The sequence below is a fragment of the Medicago truncatula genome, chromosome 5 (assembly GCF_003473485.1).
Source record: "Medicago truncatula cultivar Jemalong A17 chromosome 5, MtrunA17r5.0-ANR, whole genome shotgun sequence".
Lineage (NCBI taxonomy): Eukaryota > Viridiplantae > Streptophyta > Magnoliopsida > Fabales > Fabaceae > Medicago > Medicago truncatula.
In genome coordinates this window covers 34,883,251-34,905,347 of record NC_053046.1, presented here as the reverse complement: position 1 = coordinate 34,905,347, position 22,097 = coordinate 34,883,251, and the positions used below count along the sequence as shown (strand labels likewise).

The window sequence follows — 22,097 nt, the reverse complement described above, 5'->3', positions numbered from 1 at the left end:
AGACCGTGAATTTTAGAAATTAGGTTATTATTCCAATGTGATTCTCTTCTTTTATATATATTTTTTTAATAATTAATCAATGAATTTTTATTATATACATATATAATTTTGATTTAAAAAATAATTCAAACCACCAATAGATTATGAATAAAAATTAGATTAAAATGTATTTTTCGCCCCATAAATTTTAAAATGTTGAGATTTAAGTTTAAAATGAAAATAAATTAACCCATTTGCAACGGTAATCATTTTTAGCAATTTTAATCAGATCAATCCTATATGGTATGCGACATGTTGAATTACTAAATAAAAAAAATGCCACATAAATTACAAAATTACTAGTGAAATGTTTGAGTTTTGAAATTCGGTATCTGATCAGATTTTATAAAAGAAAGTGTTCTCAAGTAAAGTATTTAAATTAAATATTTTTATTGATTGTAATTATTGGGAAAATTAAAAAAGTTAGTAAAGTATAGTAATTAACAATGCGTGTTGGATACGGCAGCGTTTGACAGAAAGAGAAAGAGAGGTGAGATGAGAGAATGAAGAAGTGTTTTGGAAATGAATGAATGATCAAGTATGAAGATGATGATGATAGTACGATTCAGCCTCACACACACGCTATCGAAAACAAACCCTAGAAGTAGAAGTAGAAACGCAACAGTAACCATTCAAGCTCCGTGTTACTGAGAAATACAGATCCCATTTCCAATTCTATCCCTCAGATCTCACTTTCTTCAACTCGAGACAAACACTATAAGGTAGGTAGTTACTTTTTATAATGATATTGATCTTGTTCTGGAATTTTATTTTAATGTAGTTTTGTTTATTTGTTGCAATTCAAGGAATTTTGATATAGTATGATATATGAAAACCAGTTGTTACTTCGCCCCCACCCGCCATCTACAAATCTTATCTTGTAAATAGTTTTCTTTTTGTTATTATTGTGTGTGTAGGAAGCAGTTTGTAGGGCCACCATAGCACGGAAGTTTATACCATTATTCATGGGCATGGGCAGTGCTTTCAAATACGTATAAGGTAAGCGTTAAATTAATCCATCTAGGATATCTTTATACTTATGGATTTATATGATTTGAGAGAACATGTCTTGTAAGTAGGATTCATCAACATATCTAAATCTATGCTAGCCCTCCATTGCCTAAGTCCATATGGCAGCTACCAAAAATATTTGAAATGTGAAAACACGAAGTGGCCAGTTTTACTTCCTAGTTCAAATTAGATTTGTGTGGTGGAATCACTAGCGCTGAAGCTGGTTCTGGTTGGCTTGCTTTTAGTGCAAAAGATTTTCCTTATTGCGATTAAACCTCCCCGGTTCAAATTGCCGGTTGTCTGCCTATCAATATCCATCATCACCAATATTACATGCACCAAATTAAAATGATTTTCAACCCAAGCACATCCAATTGTTGTTTTCATTTTCTCTATTAAGTTATTTGAGATGATTATATGAAAAAGAAGTGTTTCATCACAAATTTGCTAGTTATATCTTAAACGGGGATAAACCAAAATTACATAAAGTATGTCAATTATAGCCAACTACAATAGGACTAAGTTGGTTGATAATTTATGTTAGGTTGATAACAAAGGGAATTTAGTTATCATAGTGATGCTTTGATACTCCAATTTTTGTTAAAATAAAAAGACAAATGTCAAGGCATACGACTAAAAGAAATAAGAATAAAATCCTAAGAAATCTCATGTTATAAGGTAAGGTTTTTTGTGACAAGAAATTAAAAAGTCACTACAATGTCCAACCAAATTTAATTTATAAAACAATTCACTGATATTAAAAAGTTTTTAAATACCACATGACTCTTTGTAATTTGTAAAAAGTATTTGAATGCCACTAGATTTATACACCTGCTTGAAAAGACTTTAACAATTTTTTTATCACAAACAAGTCTTTTAAAATCCCAATGCGATACACCCATCCTATGTTCTTGGCCTAAGTGAGATAATGAGGTTGAACATGACTTGGATCATATGTTGGATTCAAGCCTAAATATACCTTTTATGTGTTTGATATATACTAGTAAAAAGAGAGAGAAAGGTGGGCTAGGGAGGAGAGTTAGTTGTTGGGTTGGGTTTGTTGGCCAGTTAGTTACGCCTAGCTATGGGTAGTTAGGACTGGGGGAGAGTGAAGGCCATAATTGTGTCATTAGTTTGTTGACAAAGAATCAAAGGAGCTTTGTGACTTTACTAAGGGTCACTTCTTTATAACCGCTAACTCTATTTTGGATGGAGTTAACGATTACAGACGGTGAACCATAAAAGAAGGCATAAAATCCTCCATTTTTTAGCCGCTTTTTCCACCATAAAACACCATCGTGCTACCATCCTTCACAAATTGATATCATTGATTTTTGCATGAATAATACATACAATACAACTATACAAGCTTATATTTTTATTTTTTGTTGTTTCTGGTCCAGGGGCTACAACCACTTTTGGATGGTGTGCTTAATAATTTGCCGTGTCCAACTGAAGCAACTAATTATGCTCTCATCCAATCTAAGAATGAGGAAAAGGTACCAAATTCAAAGAAACAATTGAATGAGATTATTTTTATTGCTTGAGAGAAAATGCTCTTATCCTTTGTTATTAATAGAGGAAAGAACCTAGGCTAGCTAACTGTGGTCTAGCCACAGATTAGCACACCACCTCTAACTGACTCAGTTGAATCAGTTACTGGCATAACTGACTGACTCACACCAGTCAGTCACTGCCAAGGTGTAACTGGCAGTGGCCAGTCATAGGATGCTGTACAAATAGATCATTCCACATTGTTTATAGTAATCACAATTCATAATCAAAGAAATTCAGTTTAGAAATTCTACAATCCTCTCTGAATTCAGTTACTCCAGAATCTTTGAGGTTTCAGACGTTCACGTCGAGCCTCCGACCTCTGCGATTGCCTCGCTGGTGATTAAAGCTCTGGGGACAGTTGCAGTTGCTCCGGCAACAGTTATGGCTGCCTCGGCAACAGTTGCAGCTTTCCCGGTGACAGTTATTGTGGCACCATCACTGCTTCTCAGTCTTGTACCGTCTTCTTCAACGAACAAGAACTCTTTCTGTGCAATCTCTGAGAAACTTGACTCAAAACTATCTGATATGGACGCAACAAGTTGAACCTATGAGTAAAGCACATAAGTTGCATCATTTCTTGATCAATCCTTCAAATCCTTCCAAATTCAGAACTCTTGAAGATGTGGACGCAAATTGCGTTACGCCAGAACTTGATGCTTGGGAGCAACAGGACCAAATTGTTTTGTCTTGGCTCCAATCTACTATCAAGAAGGAGATGCTTATGTGTATTACTGGGTGAAAGCACTCTTAAATACTTTGGGATAAAGTTCATGCATACTTTCAGCAACATAGTCATGCCAAACTCTGCCAGCTTTGTTCTGATTTGTGAAGCACCGTGCTTGAAACCTAGAAGAATTCTGTATCTGAATTTCTCTTAAAAATTCAGTCTTTGATTAGTTCAATCAATGCTACCGAGAGTCAATTTCTGCTCGTGAGCACCTAGACGTATTTCCAGTGGCTGGAATTTACCTTTTTTAAGGTGAATAAGTGGGATGTCCGGGATTCGAACCCCAACTCCTATATATAATAATGCATGTTTCTGCCAACTGAGCAATGCTCACAGGAACTCTTTACCCTTGTTTTTAATATTATGTTTTGTAAAATTATTTACCATGTAGTTCTCAAACATTTAGACACTATTTCCTTGACCTCTCAACTTGATAACTTTAACTTCATACACTACTAAGTACTAAGGCTTACAAATGGAATCCTACATCATATTGCCAATACCAATTCAGTTAATCCAGTTCACATGATGAAATCCTGACTTTGAAGGGCACAAGATAAATTAACAAGCAGTTATACTAAATTAGAGATTAACAATCAGTCCACGAAGTTGAGAGAGAAATTCCATACAAGGCACTCCTAAACAATATTTACAAACAAGAACAGGGCAACGTGCAAGAAATTGAAGAATAAAATAGTGTGATATGTAAACTATAACTTGGGCACATGAAAAAGAAGTACCATTTTTTTTTTTTTTTGAGGGGATAAAAAGAAGTACCATTGTTAAAGCCATACTTGACCAGGAACATCATAAAGCTTCTTTGCCAATTTGTGGATTTCCCCCATTGGACCTTATTATTATTGTGTTAAATGTTGTTTCCCTTAATAATAATAATATAATATTATTTTTTTTAACGAAATAATATAATAATTTTGTTTTTTTTAAGAGAATGTATAATAATTTTGTTGTTGAGTTTATGATGTACTAGTAAATTCTGCTTGTAATAAGTTGGTAATGTGCATTAATTAAAGGAGGAGTTAGTTGTATTGTTCAAGAAATTCCAAATAAAGCTTAATTAGTAGTTGTCTTAATTTATGAGTTGCATTATTTGAACAACCATTTATATGATAATTTTTATGACAACTATAAATTTACAAAGAAAAAGAGATATTGACACAAAATTAAAGCAATAGAGAGAAAAAGTAAAAACATAATGTGAGTATGAGAAAGAAAGTTATCACAAAAATTATCAAAAATACATGTACAAATATCATTTCTCTTAATTTATTTCCTAGCCTACACATGTATTTTGAATCTTCGTTTTGTGTATCAAATTTGCAAATACGTCCTCAATTGTATTTTGTTTACTCGTCTGTTTTAAAATAAATATTGTCTAAGATTTAAACATATATTAAAAAAATCAATAATTAAAAAAAAGGGAAATTACATTTTACCAAATTATTTTATTTACTAAAGTAATACTCATTTTAAAACGGATATAATTTTATGAACGAATTTGATTAAAAAAATACATTTGAAAATTAAAATGACTAAAAAATTACCATTGACTAAATTTACATACAATTGTGGATTTCTTGAAAGTATACACTCCTTCAAGTCATATTTATGATCACCTTTCTTTTTTCATATTCGTTAGATATCTGATGTATCTAAATTACAATATAGTTTACATACATGAGTTATTTAATGAATATAAAAAAAAGCTATTTATAAATGTGAATAAAGAGAGTATGTTATTTAATGTTTCACACATTCGAGGATTAAAATTATCATTTACTCATTTTAATTTAGGAAAATTAAACTTGTAATGAATAGGCATAATAAACTTGTAATGTATCAAAATTTTAAAATAGTCGTTGATTATACACTATATTAGTCAAAATAATTTCTTATATTAAAATGTTTCTTTAATATTGTCACATTAGTTATTGAATATATTTACTTATTGTAATATAAAGACTTTCTACTATTATACCTGATATTATATAAAACGAGTTAATATCAACATTGACGAGTGGGAACATTTTTTGACTAACGAATTACACAATCACATTATATTATGGGGTTTTGATACATTGATGGAATTATTATGACTTTTCGTTACACATTCAGGGATCATACTAATTTTTATCCCCTTTTAATTTTGTAAAATTCTCCGGCTTATTATTATTGGATAACGATAATGTGTAGAGAAAATTAAACTCAAAGAGTGTTTAATTAGCATTTAATTTAGGTGAACAACCTGAGTTATTGCTATATATAATGATAGAGTTTATTTATTTATTGAAAATTTGAAATAAGAAAAAAGAAGCATTTGTAGAAAGCTAGGTTCTCCTTGGCTATAATGAAAATGAAACCAAAAGAAGCATTTTCAGACAAAAATGGCAATGGCTGGCAATGGTGCATATGGGAGTCACGCGTGTATACATTGCACTTACTTAATACACCGCCACTGCTGTCCTCTTGTGCTCGTCGATTACAAATTTTCCGGGGAAAAAAGACAGATCTGAATCATTGTTATGGAGTAAGTCCATTTTGTTTCCTCTTTTTCCTAATTATTTGTATAATGTCATGTTTTGCTGCATTACATTTTAGAAGCATCATTGGACGAAGCTGTTTGTTTTCGGTTTTGCTTTACTTCTTTCTTTTTTGTATTGTATGGAGACTGTTTAGGTCTTTCTTAGGTGCATTTGTTGCTAGCTAATCTAATATACTTGTTTTTGCTTCCCTCCCCAAAAGAAAAAGAAGGCAAATTATCGTTGATTTATTGATTTTGTTGCCGCATGTCCTTACAAAAAGTTTCATGAAAAAAAATCATCAAAACTGAATTTATGTATGGTGAAAATACTTGAATTTATGGTGGATGTTACCATTGACAAACAAATACTCTAAAACTGATTTGATTTTGAGTCATAAGTCAAAATTAATTGTCGCAATAATTTGTAAGGATATCGCATTGCAATGATTATATAACTTTCAGGCTTAACTTTATACGCAAGTTTTTGTTTTTTTTCAGGGACCTCCCGCCTTATCTTTCATCCTCCCCTCACCCCTCTGCTTCCCCTCCCTCCGCGGTGCCAAAGCACCACTACTACCGCTTTCCACCGGGCAAGGATGACTTCAACAAGCCTCACCACTCACACCGAGTCTTGACAGCGGTCATCATAGCCGTGGCCACCTTCTTTTTCCTTCTGATCCTCTTTATCATCGTCTGGAAGGTGGTGAAGAAGTGCAGTGCTGTTCCTGATCAAGGGGCGGCTGGTTTGGAGCTGGGACATTTGCCAGCGCAGGAGGAAAGACAAGACCCAGGTCCATCCTCTCCAGGCTCGCCTGAGTAGCTGGGAAGTTGCTGCATTTGTTTTTAGTTACGAAAAAGTGTAGAACTTAGCTAGAACTATATTATCTTGGATCATTTATTTCATTTGTCTTGTTCTTGTCTTAGCATTTTAATGAATTTGCTTGAAGTTTTGTGTATTAATCTTATTGTGCATTTATTTGTGTACCTTTTTAAATACTAAGCAAAAGAAGGAGATACGTATATGATTTAATTGCAAATACTTATTATGCAAGTTTGACAACTGTTGAGGTTTTGAAAAAGTTCAACAGTTATAATCCAAAACATATACCTGTTAAGGCTAAGGTTAATGTAATCATGATGCTAATTTCAGCAAAGGAAGTGGGATAGTGTTCATTCCAGGAAGAGGTATGTATTTTCTCATTTTCTTCTATCACCTTTTGATAATCAGATAAATGCATTTGGTATAAATAATATAAGTTAGAGTAAATTCAAAGAATAAATTAATCCGCCAACTGTGATTGGCATAGATGATTGGAACTTCCGTCACATTCGTTGTGACTTGGGTAAGTCTTCAATGAGGTTAGTGATTCTGGTCAAAATTACTTGTATGAGTATACGAGCTAGATAATTTTTTTATAGTGTCAGCCATTTTGTTCTTCGGGAAATGAACTATGATAATCCATAGTTCGGACGGGAGGTAAGTAAAATCTAGTCAATGATTGTTACAACCAGGGTTCGAACTTGGTACTTGCAATCGACTTGACCTTCACCGAACCTCATTAATCACTTGAATAGAACCATTTAATTTCAGTTAGAGTATATTCAAATGCTAAAAGTTTTAGGTGTTTATTTTTTACTTTGCAGATCAAAATGGAGATGATGTTCCCTTGTATCCTAGGTAAGTAACATTGATTGTCTCAATTTGGACTTTGAGTGCATTATATAAGAAGTAAATATTGCTTCATATAATTTGGTTCTATTTTTCTAACTTTCATTTTATTTTTATTTTCCCCTCTTGCAGAACAGGTTTTCCTTGTGCTATTAAGATAATTGTTCACAAAACTATGCAAATAGACCAAAGGTCAATGCTTCTTGTGAGCTTAAATTTAAGCAGGTCTTGCTAAGGGTTCAGCTAAGTATTTGTTATCTATATATATGCCAAATACTTCCAAAAGAAGGAAGAAGAGAAAACTAAACTCACACGAATTTCTATGGCAGTTTCAACTCAAGATGGTAATGGTAAATTTTTTCATACTCACATTTCATCTAACTTTTTACTGACAACTTATTTGAACTTATGATATAAGCACTTGTATGGTACTTGAGAAATCTTACAAAAATAGTTTGACATGTTTATAAGTTTTTTATTTATTTCAGTAATCTTCCCTTATGAAAACAACTTACTACCTAGCTGATTTTCGTTACTGTTTCTACTGAAGCCTCAGGTAGTGGAGAATATGAAACTTCAGGATCCTGTGGGCATGCCACTGGTAGTGATGCTGGCCTTACAGGTATTCTGGTGGCAAAGTCAACAGGGTTTTCATATCAAGAATTAGCCAAGGCTACAGATATCTTGTTTGATTGTGTTTGAGTTTTTTAATCTTGAAAATGTTTATAAACTGTTTTTTGTTTTAAATTGTGGAAGAGGAAAATACTATTAAAGTGACACTAATGATCGTTTACAAAGTCAAACTCTTACAATCTTATTTTTTCAAACAAGTATTACCTGTTTTGGTTTTTCAGTTTTAAGAAAACAAGAAATTAAGTAACAGTTTTGTAAATTATGTAACACTGTTTACTTAAGGATGAATTCGAAAGTTTCCGAGTTTCTGTTTTTCTCCTCACTTATAATAACAATTTTTTTCACTCTTTTCGAGTTGGATTTCCTCTCATACAATTTATTCTATGCAGAAAATAGCAGTTAAGAAGATGGATGTACAAGCATCAATAGATTTTCTTTGTGAGTTGAAGGTCTTAACACATGTTCTACTTGAATACGGTATACCCTTCAACATCTTAAGCCATACATGTTATATTTAGGTAAGATAATCAATCATTTTTATAATATGATTTGAAGAATCATCATTCAACTACAAAGCAAATAACGAGTGTTATTTTGAGAACATAACTCTAAATAACTAGCAAGCAAAATTATTTCTGTTTTGGAAAAAGCTTGCAAAATATAATCTGTAGCTGTTTGCAAGGAGAAAAAAATAGTAACATAACAATTAACATAGTAACATTTTCTTCAAAAAATTAACATAGTAACATTTGTTATTCAAAAAAATAAATAAAGTAGGTTCGATTCACCCATATGAGTTTATGCAAACAGGTTGCAGTAGCGTTAAACACGAAACCCGTTCAAGATACTTTGAAATCCTTGACGTGAACTGCACTCTCACTTCAAGCGTATTGATCAATGATCATGATATGACCAAGACTTCGATTTAAAACCTTGGATATAACTTAAAGTAGACCATTCCCATATACTTGAGAAATCTTGATTTTTCTCTCTTAAACTTGAGCTTTCTAATTTCTTGGTTTGCATAAATCTTGGTATGAAGAAAAGTTAATGAGTTCTGTTCATCTGATTAGTGCTGTATTCGAGGTGTTTGTATGGTAAGAAATGCATTGAAGAGTGTGTAACATCATGTTTGTAGTTGTTCGCCTGTTTATTCAAGTTCTATATTAAGCTTTGAAACTTAGCCTCATATTTTATTTTCTCTTCAATTTCCAGACCAAAATGGTAACTACGTGCCTCTTCACACAAGGTAATTATTTTTCTTTTTTTCTTTGCACACAAAGTTAAGTAGTTTTTCATTCTAAAACATGCTAATCTGGATGCCCTTGTTTTCATTTTCCTTTCCAGCACTCGAGGTTAGTTTGACATTCATATATGAGATGCAAGGTAAAGATATCCTTAAACTAGAGTGCTAATCTACGTACTTCCATCTCATATATAACTTTTTCTGCATAATCAGGTCTATCAGGCGAGGTTATCACTGGAATATCTCTTGGAGCAGTAGCAGGACTAGTGCTATTAGCATTTTGTATTTATGTTGCATGTTACAAAAAGAAGCAGGCACCGAAGCAAGAACTGCTATCAGAAAATCCAGCGCGATCTTCACTCAAGTTAAGAGTGGTCAGTAGATTGATATAGATAAAAAATTAAATTATAGTTGATCATGGAATATAGCCTATATTTACTCTTATTTATCATCTTCTTTTAGATGAAATCTCTGGTAATGCTACATATGGAACTTCAGATTCTGTGAGTCCTGCTCATATCATTGGCATTAGGGTGGAAAAATCAGGGGAATTTTCATATGAACAACTAGTCAATGCCACAAATAACTTTAATATGGCTAACAAATTCGGCCAAGGTGGTTTCGGTGAAGTCTATTATGCAGAACTGAATGGCGAGGTTTGTAATCTGTGGTGTTAATTTTGATGTTTGATAATGTTAGATATGATAATGCTGTAAGGATAAATCTGCAATTGATTTTGTTTATAGTTTTCACATGTTGTCCATTTTTAATATGTATATGTCTTATAAGCACATGTCAGGTATCTATGTTCAGTTCTGATGCATTAATTAATGTATTATAGTGAGTGATGACTATATAATGATAAACTAAATGTTTACAGATGGAGAACCTTTGTCATGATCTATCAGGGTTAAAAGTCTTGAAAATATTTATCAGACAAAAACTTCTGTGCAAAGGTACAATCCTATTCAATAACTTTCTTGACCTTGTTTTCTCTCTTTTGGGATGATTCTGAGACCTTATATTATTTTGTTTTCAGGTTGCAGACTTTGGATTAAGCAAGCTGATTGATGATAGAATTTCATCAGTTCCCACTGCTAATATGACAAAGCACATTTGGTTACATGCCACCAGAGTATGACTAAAATTATGATGTTTGTTTTATGTAATAGTACCTTGTTTGAGGTCAATAATGATAATATAAATTTGTAGCTAACTTGAAATTTGCAATTTGATTAATCTATTAGGCACACTAATAATTGCACAATAAGATTAATACTCTTTCCCTCCCAAATTATACGACATTCTAGCAATTTAAGAAATCTAATTGAAGTTTATTTTTTACATTCCAGAAGTACCCTCATTGGTATATTCATTGGTTTAACAAAATGAATAAATTTTTTTGAGGGGAGCAAAATGAATAAATGTCGCATAAATAGTGCAATGTTTTAATAAGTTGTGAGTGGTTTTCAAAGGGGTTATCATTGATTTAGCAAAAGCATAAATATCCATTACAAGTACAACGCACCCGTGAGCAAATAAAATGAATGAATGAAATAATTGTTTAATAACATTGATAAAACAAAGGAATACATAATAGTAGTAGTAATTAAAGAAGAGACAAAATGGGAAAAATAGTGCAAAATTTTATTGATATCACAAAACGATGTATAATTTAAGACAATTTTTTACTTATTATAATGACATATAATTTGAGAAGAAGAAAGTAAGAATTTTGTCTTTTTATTTTATTATAATGTTATAATTTGAGACAAAGGAAGTAAGACTAATAGTTGTATTCATGGATTTAGATTTACTCATAAGTTCACAATATCAGTTTATCGTTGGTCTTCATAATTAGATTGAGATATGCATAAATTTTAGTCCAACGGTCACCGATGTGTTGACTTTGTGAAAGTGCGATGTTTGCGACTCCAAACAATCCAAATCCATTATTTTCATAAATAATTGTTAAGCAATGCCCATTTTTTTTTTTAAGTAACAATTATCATATGCATTGAAAACCACTGCGCTACTGCTGTTTGTTGTGATAACTTTCTGATTCATATTAATTATATATTCGCATTTTAACTTGTATCTTGTCATTTTTTTTTTCCTTCAGAATTTGTATTTCGTCATTTTTTTTGCATAACTTTTATTTTGTCTTTCTTAAGAAAAAAAAGAAACAATGTATTCTTTTTTTATTTTTTATTTTAACTTCATAATATATTGTATAAGTAAACGTTTCTATTTTTTTTTTTAAAGTGTTTCAAATTTACTATACTCATAATATATTATGTGTTGACTGGTGCTAGTCACACCATAAAAAAAACAAGTTACACCTAAATTTATTTAAAATTTTACAATAATACCAAAATTGCCCTCTTCATGTAAATTTTTAAAAACCCATCTTTTATGATCATTCTGAATCCTTACCCCCTTTCATCCACAAATCACCATAGATGTGCAACCAATATCTGAATCAACATCTTTGTTATTGATCAGTACTATATTCATAAAGGTTATTGAATTTCATTTTCGATGAGTTTCTATTTGTTTATTGTTTGTTTACGTATATTCGTCTAGGTTAATGTAAATTCAGTTTACTTACGTTCAATCTAGGTTAATGTAAATTAAGTTTACTTACGTTCAATCTAGGTTAATGTAAATTAAGTTTGTAAATTCAGTTTACTTACGTTCAATCTAAGTTAATGTAAATTAAGTTTACTTATGTTCAATTTAGGTTAATGTAAATTAAGTTTACTTATGTTCAATCTACGTTAATGTAAATTTAGTTAATTTGAAATTTTTATTTTAGTTAAAGGGTGTATTAGTCATTCTGGAGTGTAACTTGTTTTTTTTTGGGTGTGACTAGCACCAGTCTTATGTGTTTGATCATGTAGTAATATCAAAGTAGATGGACTTGAATTTAAAGAACAAATTTGAGAAATTATTTTAATTTATCTGGTGATTTTTTCAAACATTTATTAGTGTTATGTTTTTTGTATAGCCTGAGTCGTCTTATTTAATACAAAGATAAAAATTATGGAGACCGGTGATAACCAAGTCATCCGATTCTTTCATGCGGTTCGACTAACGATTCAGTGGTTCGACCAATGACCCAGTACCTCTACCGAATTGATGACCGAACCGAATTTTAAAACAATCCTTTTTTGGTTTGTATGATTGCGTTATGACTGTGAGAGTATACATAAAAAGTAGTTAATGTGATTTTGAATTTTAAGAATGACATAAACAACTTTGATAACTTCCAATCCCTAGGTTATTGGAATTATGCTTATGTTTAAATTGAATTTAACTCATCTTTACTACGGTGAGGATTGATGAATTCTCTTCTTTATAAACTTTTATAAAAAGTCTTATATATTTAATATGAGATGAGTTTTTTTTCTCTTCCAATACATCCCTTATGTCCATGACCACTGAGCTTGGTGTGTGTATATGGTGGATGACCCGAATTGATAGGCTTCAATATTATGTTGAAATTGTGTCTAACTATCCTTCCAAAACCAACATGTAAAATGAAAAATGTCTCTTTATAAATTTTTATCAAGAACCCTGTCATCTTTATATTGTCAAAAAAACCCTATCATCCTTATAAACTCCCAAACAAATAAAAAATGTGAGATACACGTAAATTTCACGTGATAAAAGGTATATTTATAAAGAAAATGTTATAAAAAAAAGGTTTCAACGGAATTTTTTTAATGATGGTGGAAATTAATAACTATTTTTGTGTCTATCTTTTTTGAAATAAAACTCTACATTTTTTTAATGATGATATTTATACAATTATTTATGATAACTATATTTTTCTCTTTTTATTAATGAAAATAATAGAGAAAAATAAAGAGAAAAAATAAAAACATAATATAAGTATAAGATAAATTTATTCCTTAAAAAAAATATAAGATAATTTAAAAAACCATAAATATTGTATGAGAAATGTTAACGAGTGTTCCTAGAGCACTTTTTAAGCATCATAAATAATAACTTTTATAAAATATTTGTATTTAATGTATTGGAAATTGAACTATTTAATTTTTTAAAAGAATAATTTATTAATTTAGAATATTTAAAGAGCACACCGGGGCACTCGTTAACGAGACCCGAATTCTAATAATACAAACTTTTCCACACCAATATGGCATTGTCACAGTCAAAGGCAAAAAGGATGTGATGTGGGTCCCTTTTCCACACCAATATGGCATTGTCGAACCTAAATCTGGCTTTTCTTTTTCCAAACTTAACAAAAGATAATACAAACTTTTCTTCTTTCTCTTCCAAAACCATTTTCTTCTTTCCATCAACCCAATGAAATTCATATTCAGCTTCACACATTTTATCTTATTACTGGCTTATTCACAACAGAAGAGTCAAAGTGTGACAAAGGTTTTAATCAAGCTCTACCTTCCTTCCTACACCTTAATAAAGCTCTGGCTTCACAACAGAAGACCTGTTTCTACATGAGCAGGTCTAGCTAGGAATATCTGATTGAGTACTAGCAGGGCTTTTCTTATTGTCATTTTTTGTGTATATTAAATATTACCTAAAGAAGAAGAAGACATGGGAGAAAATTTTGGATGATTCCAAGATGAACTCGGCTCAAATTGGTTCCAACATCACAAGAATTATGGTGGAAAAATCAGAATTGTCATACATAGAAACTATCCATTGCCTAATAATTTCTGTTATCCTATGAACTATGAAATGTCTTAATAGAGACCTAATAGGCGGTCAGAATTTGGTACTATCATATTTGGATGTAGATCTCTATGACAACAATTTTCAATTTAAGTTAAGTTTTGTTAGGAGACAAGCAAATTATGTCCCCCATAACTTAGCAAGGGTATCAAAAGGGTATCAAAATTGTATGATCGTCGCCATGTTTTCAATTTGATTTCATATATTGTGAGAAATGAAATAATATAAGTTGTTTGTCAAAGAAAAGAAGATTTTCAAAGAGTGAAAAAATCTTTAGCATCTAGATAACGTTTTTCTTCTTAAGTTGCAGCTCTAATTAAAAAAAAATAATAGCAGATAAATGAAAAATTAGTTTATAGAGGATGAACTTATAGAAAATATTTTATTATGAGTTAGTTTAGTCTATAGCTAATAAGATATCTTAGCTTGTTTTTGTTTATTTTAACCTAAGAAGAAAAATAAAATATTAAAGTTAACAAAAAATTTCACAATTAATAAGAGTTAATTATTTTTTAACGGATGTTGTAGAGGGCTAATATCTTCATTTTCTATATCGATTCCTTAAATCCCTATTTTTTTATGGGTCAATCTTGAATTCTCTGCTTAAAAATTTCATTGACAACTTTATTATTTTAAAGTAACCTCGAGTATTAGGCCACCACATACTTGTTATTTAAATAATTTAATATATTTAAATAAATATATATGGATCTTTACTAATAAAAAGTGGAAGATATAATTTAACAACCAAATAATTCTAAACAAATACTTTGCAAACTAAATAACATAGTTGTAGCACATTTAAGCTAAAAATAAATAAGATTACAAAAAAAAACTGTTCTAAAAAAATTATTTTATATTTTATTTTAAAATTTGAGCAAAACATGAATTAACCCCCACACTCACCCCCGGGTCCTCCAAATTGGAGTGAATATCCAACTAATTTATCCTCATCACCATAATATTCAGCTGAATAGCAATGAGGCTCGTCAAAGAATGCTTTTGTCAAAACATCTGGAGGACCAAAGCTTTGTCCAAACTTATTACGATAAGTAACATTTTTAAAATAACATGCATGGGTAAATATATTATCAGGAAACAATCCAGAACCCATCGGAGGATTAGGAGCACCCACTGAAGTTGTTGTCCTACCTCCCCACCCTACTTGATCGGCATATGGTAAGTTGGAGAATAAAGATGCTGGATAATATCCAATATGCTCATTTTCATTACTTAGCCACCAATTTTTTGTTGTAGGATCCTGGAGACGTCACCAATGGTTATAAGTGAATATAAACATAGCTAGACTGACTTTACACATTTTCACGCATATTCATTAGTTATCTTTACATGAAAAACATGGATGCAAAAATAAATGATGACATTTTTTCCTATAAATAAGTTTAATATTTTTTCATTATTGTTGAAATTTTGTGGTATATAAATTACCTGATTAATAGATAACTTGATTTCAAGCATCCTTCCATTGATGATAGATGTATTGCTTAATGGAACACCAAGATAAATTTTTTTGCTAGTTTGAACAAAACCTGAACATTGTAAATTGTAACATCCACCCTTTTTGGAACCACCCGTCTGTCATTATTCAACATTACATTATATATAAAAGAAACAAAACTTGTATTTTTGTAAGTAACCTTAAATGAAAATAAAGATTGAAAGAAAACATGAAAATAATACTCCATCTGTTTCAAAATACATGTCCAATTTTTGCAATGTGCATTATTCATTTGACTTACTTTGACCATATTTTTTAACTAATCTATAAATACAAATATTAACATGTAAGATGTTGTTTGATTTGTCTCAACAAATATTTTCAAAATATTAAATTTTTATAATTTTTTACTTTAGATAATTAAAGATATTAACAGTAAAAATTGTGCATTGGCATGTGTGAAGTGATTGACTTAGACATGTATTTTAAAACGGAGGGAGTATCATAAATCATACACTTCATATTGAAAAAGGTATGTGCGGAAATTTATAAACTCTAAATTGTAAGAATAAATAAATAAATAAAAAGTAATGGAAATTCCTACCGTCCATACTGCAAACAGATGAGTTGCATCATCGTTGTATAATATTGGAACCACCTAACGTCAATGCACGATATAATTGACAAATCATACACAAATAAGTTTTGGTGTGAAAATTATATTTTTTTAATAATTAAAGTTATATATATGAGTCAAGATCCGTTGACACCAAATTTTAACCTTCTATTTTATTTTATCAAAGACTCATAATAGTTTCTAAACTAACTCATCATTTCTCTCATGTATAGGATTGTCGTTCTTTTTTTGAACAAACCAAAAAGAAACTTATATTAAAACCACGTTGTTTATGCTAAATAAGAAACAGATATTGCCTTATTATTAAATATCTTGTTAATTCGATCTTTCAAAACCACCCAAATGCACGAAAGCCAAACCGAGATAAGAGCTGACCACTAAAAACATATGAAAATCCTAATTCCCGTATGTAACAAACACTTAGAATTGGAAGCAATCCAAATGTGTAATTATTTTTAATGATTTACAAACTAATATATCCAAATCAATTTAAACATAATATTCTCATAGCAAACCATCGAAATACCCCTAAATTCATTATCTTTTTCTGCAATTGCGATATTTTCCATAATATTAGCATAAATTGTACTCATGAGCTGTTATTGATACGAGAAATTAACAAATAGGGAATAGAGCCGTAGATAAAGAATAACAAATTTTCAAGCAAAGAATAAAGAGGAGTATCATGATGCACCATGTTTTCAATTCCAAATTTTTATTGATTGAATACAATAATTAATGTTTTTTGAAACAAGAGGAAATACAAATTAACCCGAGGGCTGAGAGAGAGACACAAAACTAGGGATTTGAGGAAAAAAAGATACAGTGTATTGTCGGTAAAAATTTGTTCATGTGAGATTTTACGTGGATAAATACAACTATTTGGTCAAATAAAATAGACGATTAAAATTTAGTGTCAACGAATTTGTTGACACCTAATGTCAATAGATTCTGTCAATATATATATATATATATATATATATATATATATAAATCAATAAAATGCAACTCACGTGCCATCCAATGCCAATCAAACTTCTGTCACCGTTAGGTCCATTTTGAACCCAAATCATAGATGTACTTGATTGATCCTTCTCAACTTTTACACTATAAACACTATTTGTTCCCTCAACTCCATAATAAGGACCAAAATCAGGATCCGAAACGAGAGTTACTTGTGCAATCTATAAATAAATACAAGATATTCATATAACTACTCTATAGTTGAAAAAATTATAACATAAATTAAAGCATTTAAAATTGATAGATATAGCATAAAACTTACATGAGTACCGGGAGTGAGTTCAGAAAAATTGCTATAATATGATTTGGCGCGGATGAGGTCATCGTGGGTTGTCCTCTTAATAGGAACGGTTCCTGATGGACATTGTTCCCTCTCAATCCCAAATATAGCCTTAGTTGACGAATTCTTCACATTAGTTTTTTTAATTATATTTTCAAAGCTGGGTTTTGTCTGTAGTTAATAAACGAAAAATAAATACACACTAGAATAAATAAAATGTCTTCCTACTTTTTTCTATAGAATTAATTGTGTTAATACCTGCAACTTATGATTCGTGAGTAAAGGATGATCAAAGACTGGTTGCTTCTTGATATCAATGCAATCAACTAAGTCTCCAAATTTTGTCTATAGAAACCATAATCAAACAAAAGAGGAATTACCAAGTCATGTAGTAAGATCAATTTCAACAAAAATTATGATATAATAGTGACATATAAGAAGAGTATGGAATACATGAATACTCTTGATAGGAGCTTTATTAATAAGCTTGAGCTCTCTCTCGATATCCAAATCCTCTTTCACCTTGCTTCGCATACTATCAATTCGATGGCCAGTAATGCCAGCCACCAAATAAATGAAAAAGAATAGTATATTGATCATTTTTTCCATTATTTTGTAATTATGTTGTAAAACAAAGTGACTCAATGGTGAATAATAGTTAAGTAGTCTCTCTTTTATAGTTTTTTTTTTTTTTTTTTCGTTTTAAATCCGATTTTTTTAGGGTTAACAAAGGCAAGAAATCAAGGTGTGTGATGGGGAACTAATGAAGAATAGTAATGTGAAATATCTTTGCATAATTAAAGGAACTAGAATTAATGAGGAAGAGTACGGTTAAAGTGAATATTGAATAGTAATCCATCCGTTTCAAAATGAGTGTCACTTTAGATAAAAAAAATTGTTTTAAAATGAACGTCACTTTACATTTTCAATACAACTTTAATTTTTTTCTTCCAACTTTACCTTCAATAAATACTCCAACTTTTCTGTCTCACACAATTTTCAATGCAACTTTAAGTTTGTCTTGTTCATGTAAAGTAAGGTTATTTTAGTAAAATTGTTATGACATTTGACTATTTTATTCCGTTTCTTAATCCGTGCAATTGGTTAAAGCGACACTTATTTTAAAACAGATAGAGTAATAAGTTTAGCAGTAATTGTATGCATCGCCAATATAATGAAGTCAAGAAATAAGGTGAAAGTGAGTATTGAATAATAGTAATAAGGTGTGTGATGGGGAATTAATGAACGATGATGCTGGGATATCTCTTTGCTCATTAAAGGGACTTGGTAACAAAGGAAATGGAATCAGTGAGGTGGAGGTCAACGAGAAATTAGAGAATGTAGTCTAACCTATAAGATGGTCAATGAGTTCCATCATGGTATGAAATCCCTTCTTTTCTATGTATAAACTTTTTTTTTTTCTTCGGTGCTCCGCCCCGAACACTAGTTAAGGAAACAAGAAAAGAAATATTTGCATTGAAAATATTATTCTTTACACTTTTTAAACTTTAACTACAAAAGTTTCAAGATACTTGGTTTCCTTAACTAGTGTCCCGAGGACATTAGTTAACATTTTTTTTTTTTTTTTGTGATGGCCTGGGATTTGAATCTAAACCTTGTATATATTATGAGCAATGCTATATATCAAGAAAGATTTTTTCAAGAAAATTTTAAGAATGACATGGCAGAATAATCACCCTTAAATTTTATCAAGAAATAGTCCTGAAATTAATGTTAACCAATAAAATCTCAGCCTGGCCGGAAATCATGGGGTGGTGGGTGTTATGTATCTTTTTTTTATGAAAGATTAATAAATGAGACTGAAATCTAAAGGTGATTATTGTGCCATGTCATTCTTGAATTTTTCTTATAAAATCATTCTTGATATCTAGCATTTTCCATATATTATACATTGTTCATATCAACTGAGCTAAACTCACGGGGAACTACATATAAACATCTAATATTTGATTAAAAATTTGTTCTTAAATATAAATTCTTTTTTAAATTATTAGATGCATTTATTATTATTTTCTTAAACATGCCCTTACAAGACACTAATCTTGAAATTTGAAAAGTCAAATTTTAATAACTTGTCTTAAAAAATGTAAAATCAAATTTAATACACGTTTAAATAAAGGATAATTTAGTAATATTAACACACAAAATAGTCGCATTGATAACATTAACAACTTTTTTTAAGAAATGTGAAAAAGATAAATGGAGCTTATATATAGAGATGGAAGGACTATCGTATACTATTTACTACCCTCTTTTCTTTTTATTATTTTAATCTCTTTTTTCATGTCAATAATAAATGATAATTTTTGTAAAATCACTCATAATTTTTCTTTCCAATACAAAATGTTAAAATGGACTTGTAATGAAATATGGAGCGAGTAGCATTGACAACAATTGTCATTTATCTCAATTTTACCCCTGAAATCTTAATTAAAAAAAATAAATATCATTCTGATATCATTTTATATTCGGTCCACTTATTGGATCAGTTATGTTATTGAGCCATTATAAGTACTAGTACAACTCGACCAAAACTGGAATAAATTGTCGACTCGAAGGTTGGTCGGGTCAACACTTGTTTGGTTTTTTTTTTACAAGAAACAGGGGTCTTGCTATATTTTTCAAAAAATAAATTCCATTTTTCCTAAGCGAGGGAATCAAACAGGCAACTACAACTGAAAATGTGAAATGCACTACTACCACACCATTCATTCACTCAATTGTGATACTTTTTGCTTCATATTTTTTATATTAAATTCAATTGCAGAAGGTCACAATAATTCACATGATTTTTTTATAAAACATTGAAATTCACATTTTCAACTTATAATTTAATGTTTCAATTATATTTTTCATAATTTTAGCTTGGGTAAGTCTTCAATGAGATTAGTGATTCTTGTCAAAATTACTTGTATAAGTACGAGCTAGATAAAAAAAAAAAAAAATTAGTGCCAGCCGTTTTGTTCTTCGGAAAATGAACTTTTATGATTCGTAGTTCAGACAGGAGGTAAGTAAAATTTAGTCAATAATTATTTCAACCAGGATTTGTACTTGGTACTTCCAATTGACTTGACCTTTCCCGAACCTCATCATTAATCACTCAAATTGAACCATTTAATTTCAGTTAGAATATATTCAAATGCTAAGTTACTGTATTCTTTTTCAAAGTATAAGGAGGCACGGAAGCAAGAACTGCTATCAGAAGAATCCAGTGCGATCTTCACTCAAGTTAAGAGTGGTCAGTAGATTGATATAGATAAAAAATTAAAATATAGTTGATCATGGATATAGCCTATATTTACTCTTATTTATCATCTTCTTTTAGATGAAATCTCTGGTAATGCTACATATGGAACTTCAGATTCTGTGAGTCCTGCTCATATCATTGGCATTAGGGTGGAAAAATCAGGGGAATTTTCATATGAACAACTAGTCACTTCATATGATTGATGATGGAATTTCATCAGTTCCCACTAATATGTGACAAGGCACATTCGGTTACATGCCACTAGAGTATGACTAAAATTATGCATGTTTATGTGATAGAACCTTGTCTAAAGTCAATAATGATAATATGAAGTTTTAGCTAACTTGAAATTTGTAATTTGATTAATCTCTTAGGCACAATAAGATTAATACTCTTTCCGTCCTAAATTATATGTCATTTCTAGCAAATGCCGATCAAGAAATCTAACTGAAATGTCAAGTTTATTTTTTACATTCCAAAAGTACCGTTGCTATGTTCATTGGTTTAACAAAATGAATAAATGTCACATACATAGTGCCATGTTTTAATGAGTAGTGAGCGGTTTTCAAAGGTGGTTATCATTGATTTGACAAAGGATAATACTACTTTCCACGAAGGACAAATCCACCAAAACAAGTACTTCAAGCTCAAACAATTTTCCTTTCCTTTTCTTCTTTTTTTACCACACTTTACTATTGACTTCATTACCTAGTCTCAAATAAAGAAAAAAAAAATAAATTACGAGAAAACAAAAACAAATAAATAATGAAGAAACAAGAATGGAAGCAAAGGCAGTAAAATGTCTAGAAGCAATGGTGGAAGTCAAAACTCGTCTTCGAATCGCCACAATCCTTCTTCATCATTCCCATTACGCTGTGTTAGTATCTTCCTCCTCAAACCCTTGTTCCAAAACAATTTGTTGCTTGTTTAATGATGTTTTTTTTTTTTTTTTTTGTAGTAATTATTGTTGAAGGCTATACCGTCTTGTTTTGAGTTGAAGTGTTATCATCTTGTTGGAATTGGAGGACCTGGTTCAAACCATGGTGAGGGAGAAAAATACTAGCCTAACAACTAAATACTAACATCGCCCTTTTATAAAAAAATGTCCCTTCCTAATCCCCTCTCTCTCTCTCACACACACACATTAACTAACCATAACTGCCACGCTTTTTAACTGAGGTCTGCTAGCACAGTAGAGCTATAGATTGTAAATGATAGTTGTATGCTCTAGTGTGTGTGTGTGTGTGTGTGTAAAAACAGTAGTAAATTGTAACTTTCACACCA

At 30.6% G+C, this 22,097-nt stretch overlaps 2 protein-coding genes and 1 long non-coding RNA gene across 3 annotated transcripts; 2 read left to right on the top strand and 1 right to left on the bottom strand.

Moving 5' to 3' along the window:
- Positions 1 to 526: 526 nt before the first annotated feature.
- Positions 527 to 3,600, top strand: LOC120580614 (uncharacterized). Its single transcript, XR_005646417.1, has 3 exons — positions 527 to 761; positions 957 to 1,038; positions 2,454 to 3,600. It is a non-coding gene; the product is annotated as an uncharacterized lncRNA (long non-coding RNA).
- A 2,073-nt stretch (positions 3,601 to 5,673) lies between these two features.
- On the top strand, positions 5,674 to 6,881 carry LOC120580470 (uncharacterized). The gene is made up of 2 exons (XM_039834055.1): positions 5,674 to 5,879; positions 6,372 to 6,881. Exons 1-2 carry the CDS (start codon positions 5,875 to 5,877, stop codon positions 6,691 to 6,693), a joined length of 327 nt encoding a protein of 108 aa, XP_039689989.1. The 5' UTR covers positions 5,674 to 5,874; the 3' UTR covers positions 6,694 to 6,881.
- Positions 6,882 to 15,035: 8,154 nt separating this feature from the next.
- LOC11435381 (uncharacterized) lies at positions 15,036 to 18,154 on the bottom strand. The gene is made up of 6 exons (XM_024784969.2): positions 17,999 to 18,154; positions 17,804 to 17,890; positions 17,528 to 17,716; positions 17,256 to 17,426; positions 15,596 to 15,742; positions 15,036 to 15,407 (listed from the first exon to the last, which is right to left on the bottom strand). The coding sequence occupies exons 1-6, from the start codon at positions 18,152 to 18,154 to the stop codon at positions 15,036 to 15,038; spliced, it is 1,122 nt and encodes a 373-aa protein (XP_024640737.2).
- Between the last annotated feature and the right edge of the window lie 3,943 nt (positions 18,155 to 22,097).